The 19,842-nt window shown below is 35.4% G+C and overlaps 1 protein-coding gene across 1 annotated transcript in view; it reads left to right on the top strand.

Moving 5' to 3' along the window:
* Positions 1 to 19,842, top strand: part of UBASH3A (ubiquitin associated and SH3 domain containing A) — a 99,846-nt gene that overhangs the window by 49,753 nt on the left and 30,251 nt on the right. Inside the window, exons 5-6 of the mRNA XM_020973877.2 lie at positions 11,535 to 11,704; positions 17,615 to 17,823. Of these exons, the coding sequence (XP_020829536.1) occupies positions 11,535 to 11,704; positions 17,615 to 17,823 (379 nt within the window). The remainder of the gene's footprint in view (positions 1 to 11,534; positions 11,705 to 17,614; positions 17,824 to 19,842) is intronic.

The following is a 19,842-nucleotide window of genomic DNA, read 5'->3' as shown; positions in this document are numbered from 1 at the left end:
ATGTGTACTTACTTCTAATGTCTTATAGACCTCCAACCTTCATGGTTAATGAATTATCACTTGGAATGTCTTCCAAACCCAGAGCACTACAATGGGTTGTATTTCTCACTTCTAATGGTTCAGAGATTGCTCATAAGTACTTGATATTTTCATGACTGACATTTATAGCATATATATCTGACATATCTATAGTACTGTCTAACCTCTAAGTTGTTTGATTGGATATTACTATCATTCTTACTCCTTTATACTTGGAGATTGATTATGCAGCAAAAAAAAGATGACCTCCATAAGGTCAAAGACTAGCCAACTTAAAAGTAAATGGTGAAATGCTAACTCACTCTCAACACCAAATTCACCCTAATTATCAGGTAAATGGTGCCAACAAGACTTACTTCATTAAAGGACCCTTGTAGGAAACTCTCTTAGGTCTCTTCATGTCAGATATAAAGAGACTTACAGGAGAGGCAGCATGGTATACTAGCTACAGAGCCAGCATCAGGTCAGAAGCAGCTAGGTCCAAGTCCTGCCTCTGATATATTACATTGAAGGGACCAATCCTGCATTGGTAGAAATTTCCTCAACGAGGATTTCAAAATATCAATAAAATTATAAGTACAATATCTATCCCAATCTTTATCACTGTATGTTAACAGGAAGGTAGCATGGTATAGTAGAAATACTGAGGGATTCAGATTCAGACAACCTCGGTTTGAATTAGAACTCTCCCACCTGTGTGACTTTGACCAAGTCACTTAATCTCTATGATGTATGGCAATTTATTCAATTAGCTCCAAAAGCAACAAACATGTACTGAAGCTGCTTCAAAACAGATTCAAACCCATTCTAGCTTTATTAGTATAAAAATACAGAGAATGACCCCTTTCAGCCCAGAGAAGAGCTATGCCCTCACTATTTCCCTCTTAGGCAAAGGAGCCCCCTCTCAACTCTGGACTCATAAACAGAAACAAGACAGGTTTTTGTCCTAGGGGAGCCTGATGTTCAAAGAGAAAGGACACTTTTTCTCTTATTGTTTGTGGCTTTTTATGCCCCTCACCTGAGCCCCAGGGAGAACTATTTACTCTGCGATTTAGCTTATGTGTCTGTTTTCCCCAAAAAACAAGGAGTAGAAAAGTATATAATATTTAAGGCAGATCAGTTTGCACATTCAGCAGTTAGAGATACATATGAATGTGTTTTTCTTTCTTTTTTTAAATATAATTTTACCTAAAAGGCAGGGGGCAGGTTATGAATTTAGTCATAGCACAAATGAAAGGATGCTCTGATCCAAGTAGAACCAGTAGGCTTGCGTAGTTTCTGGCCCAGAGTTCCCACCAAAAAATGATGAGACCAGGGTTATAAAGCAATAGAATGGGAGCAAAAGCATGGATGAGAATTGAGAATAGCTGGTGGTAAAATAGTCTAGTACTTATCCTATTACTGTCTTCTAAGCAATGATGACCTCCACTGGAAGATCAGGTAATGGGAAGAGAAATTTTAGACTGATGTAAAGAGAAAGGTTTAAATAACAACCTACGTTACACAACAGTCATTACTGATTAGTAAGCATGGTTTAATTCTACTGGCTGCAGAGTTCCACCAATTAAATAAGTGTCTCTAATAAAGATCTTATTTCCAAGAAATATAAGAAACTGATTTAAATGTGGAAGAATAAGTCATTCCATATATTTCTGCAAAGATTTCTTCCCAAATATCTGGAAATTACCTTCTAATTAGTAACTCAATAGATATGTTTCTTTTTGTTGTTGCTCAGTCATTTAGTCATGTCTTGACTCTTCATGACTCCATGAACCATAGCAGACCAAACCCTTATATCCTCTGAAGTCTGTCCAAGTTCATGTTTGTTGCTTCCATAATATTATCTATCCATTTCATCTTCTGCCATGCCCCTTTCCTTTCACCTTCAATCTTTCTCAAGATGAGGGTCTTTTCCAATGAGTCACATCTTCTCATTATGTAAAAAAAGTATTTAATCTTCAGCTTCAATATTTGACCTTCCAGTGAATAGGCTGACTTAATTTATTTTAAGTATTGACTGATTTGATCCCCTTGCTGTCAAGGGACTCTCAAAAGTCTTCTCCAGCACCACAATTTGAAAGCATAGATTCTGCAGCTTTCAGCTTTCCTTATAGTCCAACTCTCACAGTCATACATTACTACTGGAAAAATCATAGCTTTGGCTATCCCAGACTTTTGTCAGTAAGGTAATATCTCTGCTTTTTAGTATACTGTCCAAATTTGTCATAGCTTACCTTTCAAGCAACAAGCATCTGTCTGCCATGATCACTGAGCCCAAGAATATAAAATCTGACACTGTTTCCATTTCTTCTCCCTCTGTTTGACAGGAAATGGTGGGACCAGTTGCCAAGAGTGTAGTTTGGCTTTTTTATGTTAAGCTTCAAGCCATCTTTTACACTTTCCTCTTTCACTCTCATCAAGAGGCTTCTTAATTCCTCTTCGCTTTCTTCCATTAGAGTGGTATCACCTGCATATCTTAGATTGTTGATATTTCTCCTGGCAAACTTAATTCCAGCTTTTGAATCATCCAGCCTGGCATTTTGCATGATGTACTCTGCATATAAATTAAATAAATAAGGTGGCAATATACAGCCTTGGCATGCACCTTTTTCAATTGTAAACTAATTAGTTATTCCATGTTTAGTTCTAACTGTTGCTTCTTGGCCCACCTACCAGTTCTTCAAGGGGCAAGTAAAATGACCTGGTACTCCCGTTTCTTTGAGGACTTGCCACATTTTAATGTGAGTCACACAATCAAAGTCTTTAGTGTAGTCAATGAAGCAGCAGATGTATTTTCTGAAATTCCCTTGCTCTCTCCGTAGTCCAATGAATGTTGGCAATTTGGCCTTTATTGATTGTCCAAAAATAGGTTCTATCCCAAGCCTCACTTGCTCATCGTTTGGGTTTTAATGGTACAGAGTGAGTGTAAATAGCAATTGTTTCTATTCTAGCAAGAAACTCTGAGGATCTTCCCCTCCCAGACTGATTCTTTTATGATGGCAAATAAGGTCATCTTTTGCCTCAATTCTTATCCAGCCTTTAATTACTGAATGGGCATTGCCTCAGACAAACTGAGACCTGGGAAAGACCTTAGTATAAAAAGACCAAGGTTTCTCACTGCATCCAGGGCCATTGCCAGTTGTACTGACCTATCTCTTGCCACTGGACTCCTATGATTCTGGGGAACAGAGTGAGGCTGATGACTTTGCGTGACTCTGCCTCACTTAAATAGAATTCATTTCCAAGTCAAGATATCATCCTCCTCATTGGTCCTCTTCAGGAATGAAAGACAAAAAACAACAACAACAACAACAACAAGATGAACTTGTACTCCCATTTCTTTGAACATTTACCACATTCTGTTGTGACCAAAGGCTTTACTGTAGTCAATGAACTAGTAGTTTTTTTTTTTCCTGGAATGCCTTTGCTTTCTCCATAATCCAGTAAATGTTGGCAATTTGGTCTCTACTTCCTCTGCCTCTTAGAAAACCAACTTGCTAAGGAAGAAAGAAAGAAAGAAAGAAAGAAAGAAAGAAAGAAAGAAAGAAAGAAAGAAAGAAAGAAAGAAAGAAAGAAAGAAAGAAAGAAAACCAACTTGCTTGTCTGATAATTCTTGGTTCACATATTGCTAAAGCCTAGCTTGCAGAATCTTAAGCACAATATTATTGACAGGTGAAATAAGTGCAATTGCTATGTAATTTGAACATTCTTTGGCATTGCCTTTCTTTAGGACTAGGCCATAAACTGATCATTTTCAATCTTCTGTATTCTTTAATTTTATCTAATTTTATCTAATCAAAATTGTCCATGTTATTTTCTGTGATTTTCTCTTTCCTATGTCTGGTCATGCGTTCTTCACCTATCCATAGATCTGAAAGGTAATGTCTTCCTTACTCCTTTAATTTGATTGTGATGTTACCTTTTATGTCTATGTATTTGGAGTTTATCTTTTTATATACTATGAGATATTGATCTATGCCTAATTTCTGGCAAACTACTTGCTAGTTTTTTCAAATATTTAACCCTTACTCAGCCACCACCCCACACCAAGAAATGAGGTACTAGAGTTTATAGAACACAACACTATCGTCATCATTTTCTTCTTTATGTTATATATTTAATCTGTCCCACTGATCAGTTTCACTGATTCTTAACTAGTATGAAATCATTTTGATGATTACTGCTTTGTAGTGTCTATCATTTCAGATCAAATACTATAAGGTCCCATTCCTTCCTACTTTTTTTTACATTATTTCCCTTAAGATTCATAAACTTTAATTGCTCCAGGTGAATTTCATTATTATTTTTCTAGTTCTAGAAAATAATGCTTTAGTATGTGGCATTCTAGTTTCTTAAAATAATGATTGGCATTCCATTGAATAAGTAAAATAATTAGGTAGCATTGTCATTTTTATTATATTGATTTGACCTTCTAATGAACAACTAACATTACTCTGATTATTTAGGTCCCCCTTTATTTGCATAAGGAGTGTTCTTTAGTTGTATTCTTACATTCCATATGTGTGTCTTAAGTTACACTGCCCAAGTATTTTATACATTCTGTAGTTATTTTAAATGAAATTTCTTTATCTGCCAGCTTTTATTGGAGATATACATAAATGCTAATGATTTATGTGGGTTTATTTTATATCCTGCAACTTTGCTGAAGTGATCTCAATAACATTTTTATCATCATGTCACATGCCAAAAAGTGACAATTTTGCTATCTTTTTATTTGTCCTTAGGACCTGTACTTTGGCATCATGGAGCAATGAGGATCTTGCCAAGATTGTCACACCTGACATTGTTCTGGATGATCTTTTGGCAACTAATCATTAAATCTCATTTCTAGTTGCTTCTATCCCAAATTTACACCATTTCTATAACACAGCAAGAAAGCTTTACTTAAGGAAACTAAAAATAAAAAATAAAATAAAGCTTGGTAACCTTCCCATATGCCGTGGTGCTAAGGTAATCCCATCAATTACTTTTTCTTGTCATTGCTGTAGCTGGAATTTTAATACTATATCAAAGAGTAATTGTGATCCTACATATCCCAGATTTACCACTTAGTTGATTAGAAAAGTTTTTAGTTAATTCTCATTACATATCATGTTTGTTCTTTATTTTAAATAATGTAATAGCATCTTACAATCTCCTTTTTAGAAAATTAAAAATATTAAGAAATATTTTTCTTCAAAGCCCTTTCCAAATTCCAGGGGGAAAGCCCCTTAGAAAGATAAGGAATAGGTTACAGACAAAAAAGGGGTTTTTTTTCTGAAAGAATTGGATTGAGTAACACCCTAATCTTTAACAAATATTAAGTCTTTTCTTATTTACTTCATAGCCTCCCCACCCACTTGGAGAAAACTGACCCCTCGACCTACCCTTTTCCATTGTGAAAGGACATTGACTTTTATGAAGGGAAGGAAAACCCTTTATTTACTCCGGGAATGAGGGGAGTGGTGGAAGAGGGAATAGGATGATGGCCAACAATTCTGTAACTTCAACCACAATTGTATTTCTACATTTTGGAATCTTTCCCTTGTTCAAGATCCCTATAAATGTTGCTTGAAATAATCTTGGAACAGAGTGTCATGTTGGAGGGCATGGGGAAACTATATCAATTTAGATACTTTTCTCTCTAAGCTAGAAATACATGAATGTTAGATTAATATTAAGTTAAATTAAATTAAATATTAATATTTTCTCTGACAATAGATATTAATCATTTTAAGGAAGGATCTATTTGTTCTTAGGTTTTATAATATGTATTTTTAAAAACAAATTGGTGTTTTATCTTGTCAAATGCTTTTTCTGCATCAATCAATACAGTCATATTTTTGTTTTTTTATCAATATAATCATTTTGATATTTTTCCTAATGTTGAACCAACTCTGAATTCCTGGTCACAATGTAAAATCTTTGTTATATTTTGCTAATATTTTGTTTACTATTTTTCTTTTAATGTTAATTAGAATTTATGATTTTCTTTCTGTGTTTTAACTCTCACTGGTTTGGGTGTTAAGAACAATGTTTACATCAGAGGAGGAGCTTTGTAGTATCATGTCTCTTCCTATTTTTTAAACAAATGTAATGCTGTAATTAATTATTCTTTGAATGCTTGCTATACTTCACTTGTAAATTCATCTGGTCCTACTTTCTTTTTTTTACTTTGAAAGCTCATGGATAGCTTCTTTAATTTCTTTTTCTGAAATAGGATTATACATCTTCTATTTCTTGTACTGTTAATATGAGTATTTTATAAATTCTGTGAATATTCCTGAATTTCATTATTTTCTAATAATTTCCATTACGTCTTCTTTATTTCTTGTGTACTCACTTTCTTTTTCATTTTAAACAACTCATCATTGAGTTGTTCTCTTTTTAACCAAATTAGGCTAATAGTTTCTCTCTTTTATTGGTTTTTGTTTTTTAAAATCACCTCCTACTTTCACTAATTCAATAAGGTTTTTTTCAATTTTGTTAATTATTTTTCAGAATTTCTCTTTTGATACTTAATTGAGAGTTTTAAATGTGTTGATTTTCTGGGGTTTTTTTAGTTGAATCCCAATTCATTAATCAGTTTTTTTCTCTTTTGTTGATGAGCATATTTAGAGAAATAAAATATTCCCTATGAATTGCTTTGGCTATATCCCCAAAATTTTGTTAACATTTCTCGCTATTATCATCTTTAAAGAAATTATCCATTATTTGTATGATTTATTCTTTGACCCATGCACTCTTTAGGATTAAGTTATTTAGTCTCTAATTTTGAATCATTTATTCTATGGCCCTTTATTGAATATAATTGTTACTGCATTGCGGTCTGTAAAAGATTTGTTTAATATTTCTCGTTTCTGCATTTGTTTGGGAGATTCGTATGCCATAATATTGGTGGGAGATCATGGGTGAGGTACTGAGAAGAAACATAAGTATTCAAAGAATCACAAATCAGTCAGCATATTACTCACAAGCATTCAATTGCATGATTTCCCAGCCATTCAATCCCAGAGGCAAGCATGAGGTGGTAACAGAGAAACGTAGTGGGATGCTTACCCAGACTGAGAACACAGAGCTTTAGGTTCCTTTCTTTTTATTTGATTCTTGTTGCTGGGACGATTTGCAGGGACTTAGTGGGAGGAGAATCTTAAGTGGTTAAGAAGGGGAGTCATTTGGCTCCTCCCATTGGTTTTAATTTTTACTTACACCTTCACTAATGTGAAAATATGTTTAATAGGAATGTAAATGTATAGCCTATATCAGATTGTGCACCAGCTTGGGGAGGGTAGTGGGGAGGAAGGGGGAGAAAAATTTTAAACTCAAAAGCATATGGAAGTGATTGTTGACAAATCAAAATAAACTAATAAAATTTTAAAAAATTAAAATAAAATAAAATAAAAAGAAGGGGAGTCATTTGGTGGCCCACACTGAGACCTTCCTTGTCAATTACAAGGGTATTGTGATTAGGAAAGTTTGCTAACTTTGTACACATGGATTAAATGACATTTACTAAAATGATATTTATTAACGTTGTATATATGGATTAAATAAAGTTTGCTAAACTGATTATAAATAGAAGAACCTTGCAGTATTTGGTGAAATAATACTGACTAGTCCAATACTGGATAGATTAAAAACTTCTGTGTATATAGGCAGATCAATCAGTGGTTACACATAAGGTGACTTCTGTTACGGAGGGTCATCAACAGGATAATCCCACAAATATATGGTCAATTTTTATAAATTTGCATGAACAGTTAGGAATATGTATACTCCTTTCAATTCCCACTCAATAATCATCAGCAGTCTATCATGTCAAACTTCTATTGAGGACCTAAGCTTTTTTATAATTTATATTTTATTTAGATTTATCCAAAATGGGTATATTGAAGTCCCCAGAATTACATAGTTTTACTGTAGCCTTTTTTTTTGTATTTTTACTTTGCCCTTTGGTTCTGAGAGAGCCACATAATTTTCTATCATGATTTTTTAAAATATATATATATATCTAGGTTCTTCCTTTGGTTGTGGCTTTCAGTTAGACTACCGATTTCTAAATAATCTCTCTTTGACCTAGTTTGCAGGTCAGTTTTTTATATGAAATATCTTACATTTTCTCCTACTTTTTTAGTATTTAGACTTCATTTTTAACATTTCTTGTTTTCATGGAATTATTAGCATCTATTTGGTCTAACCTGTTTTTCAAGGAATTTGTTGCTTGGGTAAAGTTTTATACTTCTTGTACTAAACCGTTAATTTTATTTTCAAGTCTTTCCTTCATAATTCTCACTTTTTTATACTTTCCTCTAATTTTTCATTTAATTTATAATATCATTTTATATATTTTTATATTTACTTCATTTCTTCAAGGAATTATGACTGAACTTGCATACAAACTATTTTCCTTTAAAGTTTTACTCATCCATGTTTTAGAGTCTTCTTTTTCTGGGTTTGCATCTTGGGTGTCTCTATCAATATTATAACTTTTAATAGTGGAATTCCTTTTTTTTCTACTCATGCTGCCAAATTTAATTTTACTTTGGACTATATGTTGTAGCCACTCCTGAAGAGAATATCTGGCCCTTTTTTGGTCCTGTTTTGCATTCTCTTGTATTTGTATTCTCCTGTTTTGTATCCTACTGCTTTTGAGCTTTTCAGGGATTTCAGGAAAAGCTTAAGCTGGGGACATGAAAACTTCCAGTGTACCCAAAGTGGTTGGATCCAGGGAGAATTCATTGTCTTCCTGACCTAAGCTTTGCAAGCTCTGAGCTTAAGTTTAGGTCTGAGCAACGTAACTATTGGCTTGTCCCTGGTTGAAGCCCCAGTAGTGTGCTGCTGGACCCAATTACTATAAGCTGTCTGAAAGTCTCTGTAGATTCAGAGTGACAAAATTTTAGATTCAATCTTCTTCTGAACTCTTTGTCCTGATTATTCCACTTCAGGTTTCAGAATAATCTGAGAGCTGGATCTGAAATCTCATTCTACTCCCAGAATCAGAGCTGCACAGATGGTGTTTGTTGTATTTTCTGCAAAATTCTTTTCCACTACATTGCCTCTGGCCCATGATCACATCTTGCTTTACTTGGACTTGTTATAGGATTGCTCTCTTTCTCAGAGTATACCTGATGGGCATCTTTTGGTTCAAGAGATTTCTCCACCATATTCAGTATTTACCTTGGTTTATTCATTTCAGTAGCTTCATTGTCTAGGTTTGTGGGAAGAGAAAAGAAAGGGGCAAAGTCTGTGCTTGAATTAAGTTCCACTCTGCACTCCCAAGGTATAAGAGCAGGCCCTGCCTGATTCTCAGTGTAGTGGCCACAACCAGGTCCCTCTTCTCTAGGAACTGTTTGATTTTGTCTCATGCTATGATCAGGCCCAGGTTGTTTGGATGCTAAATTGGGCTGGGGCCAGGAGTCTAAGCAGCCCTCCTTCTGAGGCCTTTTTCTTTTCTTTCTATTTTTCTTGGGGAGGGGGCTGAAACAATTGGGGTTAAGTGACTTGCCCAGAGTCACATAGCTAGTGAGTGTGATGTGTCTGAGGCTGGATTTGAACTCACATCCTCCTGACTCCAGGGCCGGTGCTCTATCCGTTGCACCATCTAGCTGCCCTTTGAGGCTTTTTTCTCTTGCTGCTGTAGGGATTCTTGGTCATATCTAAATAGGGCTCAACCCAAGGGTCCTTTCCTATTTTTGTGGAGCTCAGAATTGTGCCCCTTACTGGGCTCCATAGGGCCTTTCTCCGCTTTGTCATGGGTCTCATGTCTTGACATGAGGCTTCGAGCAACCCTTAAACTAACAGCTGCCTGGAGCCCCTCCCTCACTGCTGGCCTCTTCTGGTTATTTCTCTGTAGTTGCCATGAAGCTGTTTTGAGTTATTCTTTCTACCTACTTGGGCTTGATACTTCAAGGTCCATGCAGAATTCAAGCCATATTTCTGTGCATTGCAGGTCTGGATAGAAGAGTCTACAAGTGTGTCTCCTTATTCATTTTTAAATCGTTCATTTTTAAACTTCACTAGGGTGTTTGCACATGATCTGGGATCCTCTAACATGCTGCCCTCTTCCCATGATCTTTTTTTCTATTTCCATTCAGTTATATCCAGAGATCTATCATATTTAATTTTTCTAAAATTCTATACAGGGCTTTAATTTCTTTGTTGCTTTTTGTTGTTGTTGTTAGATTTATCAAGGGTCAAGGGGGTAAATTGAGGCTCATCATTATTATAGTTCTATTAGCTATTTCTCCTTGTAATTCATTTAATTTTTCCATTAAGTATTTACAAACTATGCCACTGAGAACATACATATTAAGAACTGAAATCAATTTATTGTGTATGTTACCTTTCAGCAAAATGTCATTTCTCCCTTTGGCTCTTTAAATTAAATCTATTTTTCTTGTTGCCTTGTCTGAAATCATAATTGCTACTGTTGCTTTTTATTGCAAAAATAAACAACTTCGTAACCTGTAACAACTGTGATCAATACAATCACCCACCATTCATGATTACAGAGGATGAATGATGAAACATGCTATCCATTACAGAGAGGTAATGAATTTAAGGTGAAGAATGAGACATATGTGGTAGAATTTGCCTTGCTTGATTATGCTTATTTGTTGTAAGAAATTTTTTTTTGGTGAGTGGCAGATGAGAAAGAAAATAGATGTTTGTTAATTTTAAAATAGGTGGGGGTTCTACAGATATAAAATGTTTCAGATGAAGTTACTGTAATATTTGTTTTACTGTGTCATAAGAAACTTCTCACAAAGTAGGAGTAATCTGTAAATGTGTACAATATAAAAACAAAATACATCAAAACTGAAAGTGATCAAAAAAGGAATGTTGCCACTAAGTGGCAGCATATGGCCCCTTTTATATGTAGGCTAAGATAATTTTTCTTTAAGGTGACAAGGAGGATATCTTCAGGATATGTCTGGTTTTGGAGGCTAGGATTTGAACCACTAGTGTTGCTTTTTTTGCTAAATAAGGCATAAAAAAATCCAGCCCAAATGTATAAATATAGAAGAATAGCCTACATTTGAATTAGTAAATAGGAATTATATCCTTTTAATCTTTAATAATATATACATTTATTTTTATTAAATATATTTTTATTAAAGGTATTCAAGAGCATTTCATTGGTTTCCAGTCCCCAGAGTAAATTATTGTACTGGACTGAATTAGGTCTCTCCTAAAACACCTGTAAAATGAAGGCCTTTGACTGGATAATCTCTAATACCCTTTCCACCCCTATATTCTATTAGTCTATGATTCTATGTGCAGTGTGATGTATACTGCAAGGGACACAAATAAGTGTAAGACAGAATTCTTACCCTCAAGAAGTTTACAACTGAACTGACAAGTACGATAAGTGACACTGCAGTTTAAGAATTAAATGACAATGCCATGCTATAATATGAGCTATCATGCCTTATTACTTTTCAAATATAGGAAACTTCTAAAATAACTTTACGCTATTTAAATTTTTTTTATAGATTGCATTATAAAGCCATGTACCAAACAACTCCATCTTACCCTTGCTCATAAATTTTATCCTCATCATCAAAAGACTCTGGAACAGCTAGCAAAATCCATCGACCAAATACAAAGTTGTCAATGGACTGCGGCTCTGTATTCTAGGGATATGCGCTTTGTGCATTACCAGGTAAGATATACATCTCTTCTACATTGGACTTTAATGTTTATGGAAAGACTTTATCATGAATTTATTGGGAGATAGGAAAGAAGAGGGAAGGGTATCATATCGCTTAAGAGAACTCTTATATCAATATGTACATGATGTTCCTGGTGTGAATTCTCATACCATAGTCCCCTGATTAGGGCATGGACCACCCACTCATTTTCTGGTCTAGCTCACTCCCCTCAATGTGCCGTTTCATCGGCAAGTCTCAGTTCCCAGAGAAGGACCACCACCACGGCCATACTCAAAAATCTCTCAGGAAGCTAGGTGAAATATATTCCTTCTATAAATTATTGTAACAGTTGAAAATGCTAGGGGAATATACTCTCCTGATTTATTTCTATTTGAACTCCCATTATAATAGGTCTTGTATGTTTCCATTTACACAAAATCATCTACTCACAATGATGATACTATTATATCTTAAACATAAGCATTTACTTAACAATAAAACAAAATTACTAATAATCAGTACAAAGATACTAATACAAGGAAATGAAGGAATAATTAACTATATAATAATAGTTAACATTTACATAGCACCTAATATGTGCCAGGTGCTATGCTAAGTGCTTTTAGAAATATTATTTCATTTTACACTCACAAAAATCCTGGGAGGTAAGTGCTATTAATGTCCCCATTTTACAGATGAGGAAAGTGAAGCAAACAGAAATTAAATGACTCACCCAAAGTCACACAGCTAGTAAGTATCTGAGGCCAGATTTATGAACAGAAACTTGGGTCCTATCCTCCCACCATGCACTCAGTATCTAGGGGGAGAGAGGACATATTTAAAGAAATGCGAACACAAGTCAAGAAAATCACATGCTCAGAGTAACTCACAACTCTACCCCGCATGCAGGCTTTATTCTCACAAGTTCATTTGGGACATACCACATAAAGCTGCTTCTCCAAGAACTGTTGTCCTTCTAGTCTTCAGAATTCTCTTACTAGGCAAACCCAAAGCGCTTCCATTATGTCATCCTGGCTGCGCCACGTGGGGAATTTGTACCAGTTGAACTTATTGATGCAGTCTATGCATGCACGAGTCCCTCATTACAAAGGCAACATGAACAAGCCCAGTCAGGTCTTTACTCCCCTGGATTATACTTCTTCTAGTCATCTGGCAGTTAGCCTCTTCAACAGTAAATATGCTGCAAAGCTCGTCTTTGCCATTTCTGATTTTTCTCTATTTAACCAGGAAAGTTAGGCAGTAGAAAGCAACAGACATTTGTGGGAAACTTCACCTCTCTCACAGCGTCGTAGATGCCATTAAAGGGTAATTCATCAGTTTTCTAATAAGAATCAAGTTGTCTCCAGCCAATCAGGAAGGAACAGCTGAAGCCTTTATGTCATCTGATCTTCCTACTGCCATTTTCTTCTCACAGTTCTGCAGAAACCTGCTTTTCCCTTCCTGTTCAGCCTTCACTGCCTTGCTTAGCTCTCTTCTGCCCATTCTTGGTCACTGCAGCCAGGTTCTTCACCACCTTCAAAGGCTCAAATCAGTGCCTTCTGCTACTCAGTAACTCATCTTTCCCTTATGAGGCTAAAAAAAATCACTAACATCCCTTTTCTGTTAGTTACAAAAGCAACAATCCTCATTTAATCATCTCATAGTCTTCAATTACCAGATCTGACATTTTTGTGAGTTTTAACCTCTTAAGTCTTAAAAATATTGCACAAAAATGATCTGCAGGAACACAATGACATGCAGCTTCACCTATTTCTCAGTTCTCAAAACAGTCTTCTTAATATTCAATGTCTCTAAACATTTTATTTCTTCACATTTTCATTTTAGAAGTTTTTAGTACATAAAAATTCATTTTCTACCACCTTTCAGCTAGCAAATTGTTTACATAATAAATGATATGAGCTTGCATTCTTTACAAGGATGTAAGAAATAAGTATAGGGGCAGTTAGGTGGCACAGTGGATAGAGCACCAGCCCTGAAGTCAGGAAGACCTGAGTTCAAATCTGGCCTCAGATCAATCACTTGACACTAGCTGTGTGACCCTGGGCAAGTCACTTAACCCCAATTGCCTAAAAAAAAAAGTAAGTATAAAGTAAGCCATTTTATTTATTCAACAGTCCATTTTATGCCTCTTTTGGCAAATAAATTTCTTCCATCTTTTCTTAAAATTATTTGTTTACTCATGGATTTTAGAAATTTTTATTAAACAAGTTTTTTTTTCTGACCCCTTTCAGACACCATACTGTTTATATCCTAGAAAAACCTGACATTCTTCTCAAGTTGGTTTCTTTTTTGTTTATGGAAAAGTATTTTTTTCTTCTCTTGTCAATAACTAAACTGTTCACATTTTAAAGGATCAGTACTTACATTTGTTTCAAGATCCTTCAAGTTGATTCTTTCAAGTGAAAGATTACATTTTCTTCATCTAAATGCAATGAAAACTATTTTGTTTCTTGTGCATTAAGGGTGCTGGGACTTCATATTATATTCATATGTGTCCTGAGGTGGTTGAACTAAAAAGAGAAAGATTTCTGTTATACCAAAAAAAAATGCATTATAAAATGCAATGTTATATGCTAAAGGTTTGAGTACTGATTGGCATCTTGAGAACAATCATGATCTGTGAGCCAGAAGGCAAAATGGAGTCATGGCACAAAGTTTTTAAAGAGTTATAAAATCTGTAAAAGACTGAATGGAATGAGGGAGACCTCAACAGCTGACCCAAAAGGACTTGGTAGCGCAGAGGCAATAGACAAAAGGAAAAGAAAAAGTTTCCTCAACTGTGGCAGAGAAGAAAGAGATTGAGGAGGGCCATTAACCTATACAGAATTTTGGAGTAGAAGACTTGGGTTGAAGCTACTGGTTGTATCCACATCTTCAAGGAATGAGGGAGTTCTAAGAAATAATTATTCTTCCCCTGACTTGCCCTCCCTGCCCATTAATAGATACTGTGACAAACTTTATTTCTTTCTTGATACTAGAATTTTGGATAATCTGAATTTTTGCCTCAATCATCAAGACGCCAGAGGTTAGCTAGAGATAATCACTAAATTCAAATTAGGCAAGGGAGCCACACCTATGTCTAAATATTAGGAATTTTCCTAATGTACTATTTTGATTATACTCTAAATTTTTGTTTAGTATAAACTCTCTAAAGCAGAATAGCAAATGATTATGTCAACCTGATAGTGTTTTATATTGTCTCTAGTTTAAAAGAATAAATAAATAAAGCTAATAATTCTAACAGGGAGTAGCTGATTAAATCTCATCCTGCAATAAATTTTTGTGCACAGTATAGCCTTCAGCACCTTTTTGCCATATGCCAACTGGTTAGAAGGAAAGCATGCTACATAATACAAATGCTGCTAAACTGTGGGATTCAAAAAGACTCAGCAGGAATGAAACTCACTGAGCTGGGTTCTAAATAAATCTGTGACATGACATGCAACATATTTCCTCCAATTTTTATTTAACTGAACAATATATAACTCTAGAACCCCCATTCCTAACATACAGAAATTTCTTGCCTCAGTCTTGGCCAGCTATGTTGATGTTGATATTTATCAGGTACACTCTGTTTGTTTCCTTCTCTCAGTCTCTGGCTACATCTCCTCCTCAGGGCTCTAGAGTACCCTGAGGGGTTGGAGGTTCTCTAATTTCATTGGCTTGAATCTCCACAACTATGCCCTCCCCCATTCTGTTGCCCCAGTTCCATTTAACTAATCAATACCAGTTAGCTGCTAAAAAGGTATTCACTTCAAAGGTATAGAAAGGATAAACATGCAAACATTTCCCCACAACTCCTCAGGGACCCATTCAGCTCAGTTCCGATCTGCCATTGGTATCACCAAGTTCATGTCCACATGTGGCCTGATCACTGGATCAGTTCTTGTTTCAGCTACTCTGGTCTGGGTACTGAGGGTCATTCCCCAAGGGTCACTCCTTGATACCGATGATATCAATGCTGCACTGGTTGCACAACTTGTTAATTTGTGTTTATTTGTTTTTTGCAGTCTTCAGGAATCCTTATGTATGGTTTAGTGGCCCCTATTTCTATTTGAGTTTGACACCACTGATGTACAGCCTGGCATAGTGGAGAGTCAGGAAGACTTAGGTTCACATCTACTTCTGATACCACACTTACAAATAATTTAACAGATTACAAATAATTTAACCTCTCTGAGCCTCAGTTTCCTCACCTGTGAAATGGAGATTAATAATACTTTTGGTCTTAGAGAATTTTGGGGAGATGATTGAAATTATACTATCTCAAAAATATCACATGGGGGGAGCAGCTAGGTGGCTCAGCAGCGCAGACCCTGGAGTCAGGACGACCTGAGTTCAAATCTGGCCTCTGACCAAACACTTGACATTTACTAGCTGTGTCACCCTGGGCAAGTCACTTAACCCCAATTGCCTAAAAAAGAAAAATATCACATAGGCAAAGGGCACTGAGAGGTTAAGTGACCTGACTGGCATCATACAGATGGTTTGTTTCAGACTTCAACCCAGGTCTTCTTGATTCTGAGTCCAATTTTGCATCTACCATGCCGTGCTGCCTCTGGAAGTGGTCATTAAATTATAAATTGCAGAGAAGTGGTCAATCTATATTAGTAGAAGTCTCCTTGCCAGGAATTGATTCCCTTTACCAGTGGTACCACAGATCTAAGTATGAGATTGCTATGAGGATAGAAAGAGATCATATGTGTAAAGTACTCTGGAAATTTTAAAGTACAATATAAATCTTATTTGTTATTATATTCTGTGTATCTTAATAATTTATTATTCTCCATGTCAAGTAGTTGCCAATAGCTGAAAGGTGTCTGAAAATCTAATAATATTTCTAGACATTTCCTATTAGACGGAGGCAGCTGTCAAAATGTGGTTACCAACATTTATTTCGGAACTCCCATTGGAGTTATGATTCATCAGCTATGGAAGGAACATTTTGTTAGATTTTTTGATAGCCCAAGCATGATTTTTGTTTAAATCTTATCCAGATTTTGAAATGATCTTGGAGGGGACAAGCTATATCATAGCGTATAGGAATTCATAGCAGTACTTCATTATTTACTTAAACGGTAATGTTTTTATTCTATACTTAGTAACTAATCATTAATTAAAAAAAGAAACATCCAATAAACATTTTAAAAATTGAAATCATACATAAAACTACAAACTTTGGATTATTTTAAACTAGTTTATAAAGTACATATTAACTTAAACAAAATAATACCAAAACTTCCTGTTTGTTTTCATGGCTCCTTCTGACCTCTTTTTATTATGTGTATTTTTGGTGTGGTTTTGTCGCTTTTTTTCCCCACACAATCATCTATGCAAACATGCAGCACACAACCCTCTGGAGTAGGGCTCAAACTAGATTAAAATGTAATTGGGAAATATTTAGTAAAATAAAAATACAATGAAACATAGACAATATTACATTTTAAAACTAAGTCAAAATGTGGCCTAGGGAGATCCTTATGTGCAGTTTAGTGGCCCCCATTTCCATTTGAATTTGACTTTTGTTTAGTCATTTTCTTAGCTGTGTCCAACACTTCATGACTCCCTTTGGGATTTTCTTGGCAAATCTGTAGCAGATTGCCATTTCCTTCTCCAGCTCATTTTACAGATGAGGAAACTGAGGCAAACAGGATTAAGTGACTTGCCCAGGCTAGTAAGTGTCTGAGGCTGGATTTGAACTCACGAAAATAAGTTTTCTGACTATATACAGGGTGCCACCCAGCTGCCTGTATTTGGAATTTGACACTGCTTATTTATATACCATATTGTTTTGATTCTGGATATAAGAATTTTAAAGAAGTCTTGATTTGTGTATGTTGCAATTATTCCCTAATGCAAACTCTTTTGCAAGTCCTAAAAAGAATTTCCTACTTTTCTAGACACTGAGAGCACTCTTCCAGTATAAACCTCAGAACATGGATGAGCTGATGCTCACTGCAGGCGACTACATCTTTGTTGATCGAACCCAGCAAGCTGAAGCCAGTGAAGGCTGGGTGATTGGGATCTCCCACCGAACAGGCTGCAGGGGCTTCGTGCCTGAGAACTACACAGAGAGAGCCAATGAATCTGATACTTGGGTTAAACACAGGTGAGTGTAAACGTTGCCTTTGAGTGGCAATTACAGCTCAAGTTAGAGTACATTTGTGTATGTTTATGAGAGGGAGAATGTATTCTTTTCTTATTACTTGCATATTATTTGCATCCCCAAAACTGGGCTAAATATATGTGTGTGCGCATGTGTTGGCTTTAGAATAATCTCATTGTTATTAAATTGTTCATTTTTCCTTATTGGTTTGTGTAAGTTTACAGTAAATTCCCTGGTTTGCTCATGAGATTCTGCAGCCATCATTGAAAAATGCAAATTTCGTTGTTCGAAAAATGTCACTACTAAGTTTTATAACCATTAAAGAAAATAATATAAGTGAAAGCACTTAGTAAATTAGAAAATATTATCCAAATTAAAGGTGTTTCTATACTTTAATGCATTTGTGATTTCATCAATGTGAATTTCTTCCAATAATGAAGAATGTCAAGTCTTTGTGTTGCTCTCTCCTTTATGAATCATATGTACCTTCTCATAAATCCTCCTGAGTGGGTCCATCAGAATTTCTAGGGGCCTTTCTCTAATTCTCTTGGCCTTGCTGGAATACCAGTAGTATATGAGGGTTGTGTATCAGTTATGCTTCTATTCTTACCACTTAATTGACCCACCTTCCTTTGCAGTCTTTTTGAATGCATTCTTAATACCACTTCTCTTTAATAAGATTTGGTTAGTAATATGTAGCAGTATATGCCCACCAGTATTGCTCTTTAGTTAACCCTAAATTTTAATTCTTTGAAAATTTTTATATTGCATGATTTGGATTCATAAACCACCATCAGAAAAATATTTTAATTTTTTTTTAAAAGGTGGACTTTTGTTTCAGGGAAAAGTTTGTTTTAGGGTGACTAAGATACTATAAAGTGTCCCAAAGATAATCCTGATCACTGTCTTCTTGTTAAATTTTGGGGCCAGTTAATTGTCCACATGTAGCATCTGTCCAAGCTATACACCCAGTTCCTTCTATAATACTCAAATAGCCTAAGAACACACTTCTCAGTCTTATTCGCAGTTATCAGAGGACATAAGCCTCAAATGTTTCTACGACTTTTTGGAGTTATACTGCTATACATAAAAAAATACGACTCTAGTTCAACAAAATTTCTTCCCAATGTCTATTCATGCCCCCTTATTCATTATGGTTGTCATTCTCTCTCATACCCTCAATCAACCAAGTTCTTTACCTGTGACCACTTGAGAAGCTCCTAAATTCTATCTACTTTGTAACACTTCCCTCAAACATTCACTCTTCACTCACTATTATCAAAGAAAAAAATGTTATGCTCTGATGTAGGCACAAGCCTTTCAGAAACAATTTCTATTGATCTTAGTATATTCTAAATGGAAGCACTTCTCTTTTTAGAGAGAAATGTACAAATTGAGAGTGTTTCCTTGTGCCCTCAAACATCTTTCTAAAACAAATCACTTTAAAATGAAATCAAAAAGGGGACAGCTAGCTGGTGAAGTGGATAGAGCACCTGCCCTGGATTCAGGAGGACCTGAGTTCAAATCCAGCCTCAGACTCAGAACACTTACTAGCTGTGTGACTGTCGGCAAGTCACTTAACCCCACTGCCTAACCAAAAAAAAAAACAACATAAAATGAAGTAACAAGCTATATTATTGTCAAATGAGAAAATTTCACAACACGAAATATAGTTATGGAGAATAGGGTAAGGTAAACATTTAGTTAACAATTTGTGTCACCAAACACAAGAGTCACTTAATTTTTGGCACACTCTGGGAGAATAATTTTTCTAACATTATTCAATCCCCCTTTGACTACACTCTTCAAGGATTTTCCTCTGTAGCTATTCAAAAGTGAAGTATTTCTACTAAATAAAGAAATTAAGAGATTTATTCCATCTAATCATTACCCTAATCCCTTCAGGGCATGAATGAATGAATGAATGAATGAATGAATGAATGAATGAATGAATGAATGAATGAATGAATGAACAAATGAAAGAAGTCTATGTGCTAAGCACTGGGAATAAAAATAGAAAAG

Source organism: Phascolarctos cinereus, unplaced genomic scaffold (genome assembly GCF_003287225.1).
Source record: "Phascolarctos cinereus isolate Bilbo 61053 unplaced genomic scaffold, phaCin_HiC Scaffold_726;HRSCAF=1367, whole genome shotgun sequence".
Classification (NCBI taxonomy): Eukaryota; Metazoa; Chordata; class Mammalia; order Diprotodontia; family Phascolarctidae; genus Phascolarctos; species Phascolarctos cinereus.
The sequence above is the reverse complement of the archived record's forward strand: the minus strand, read 5'-3'. Positions and strand labels throughout refer to the sequence as shown.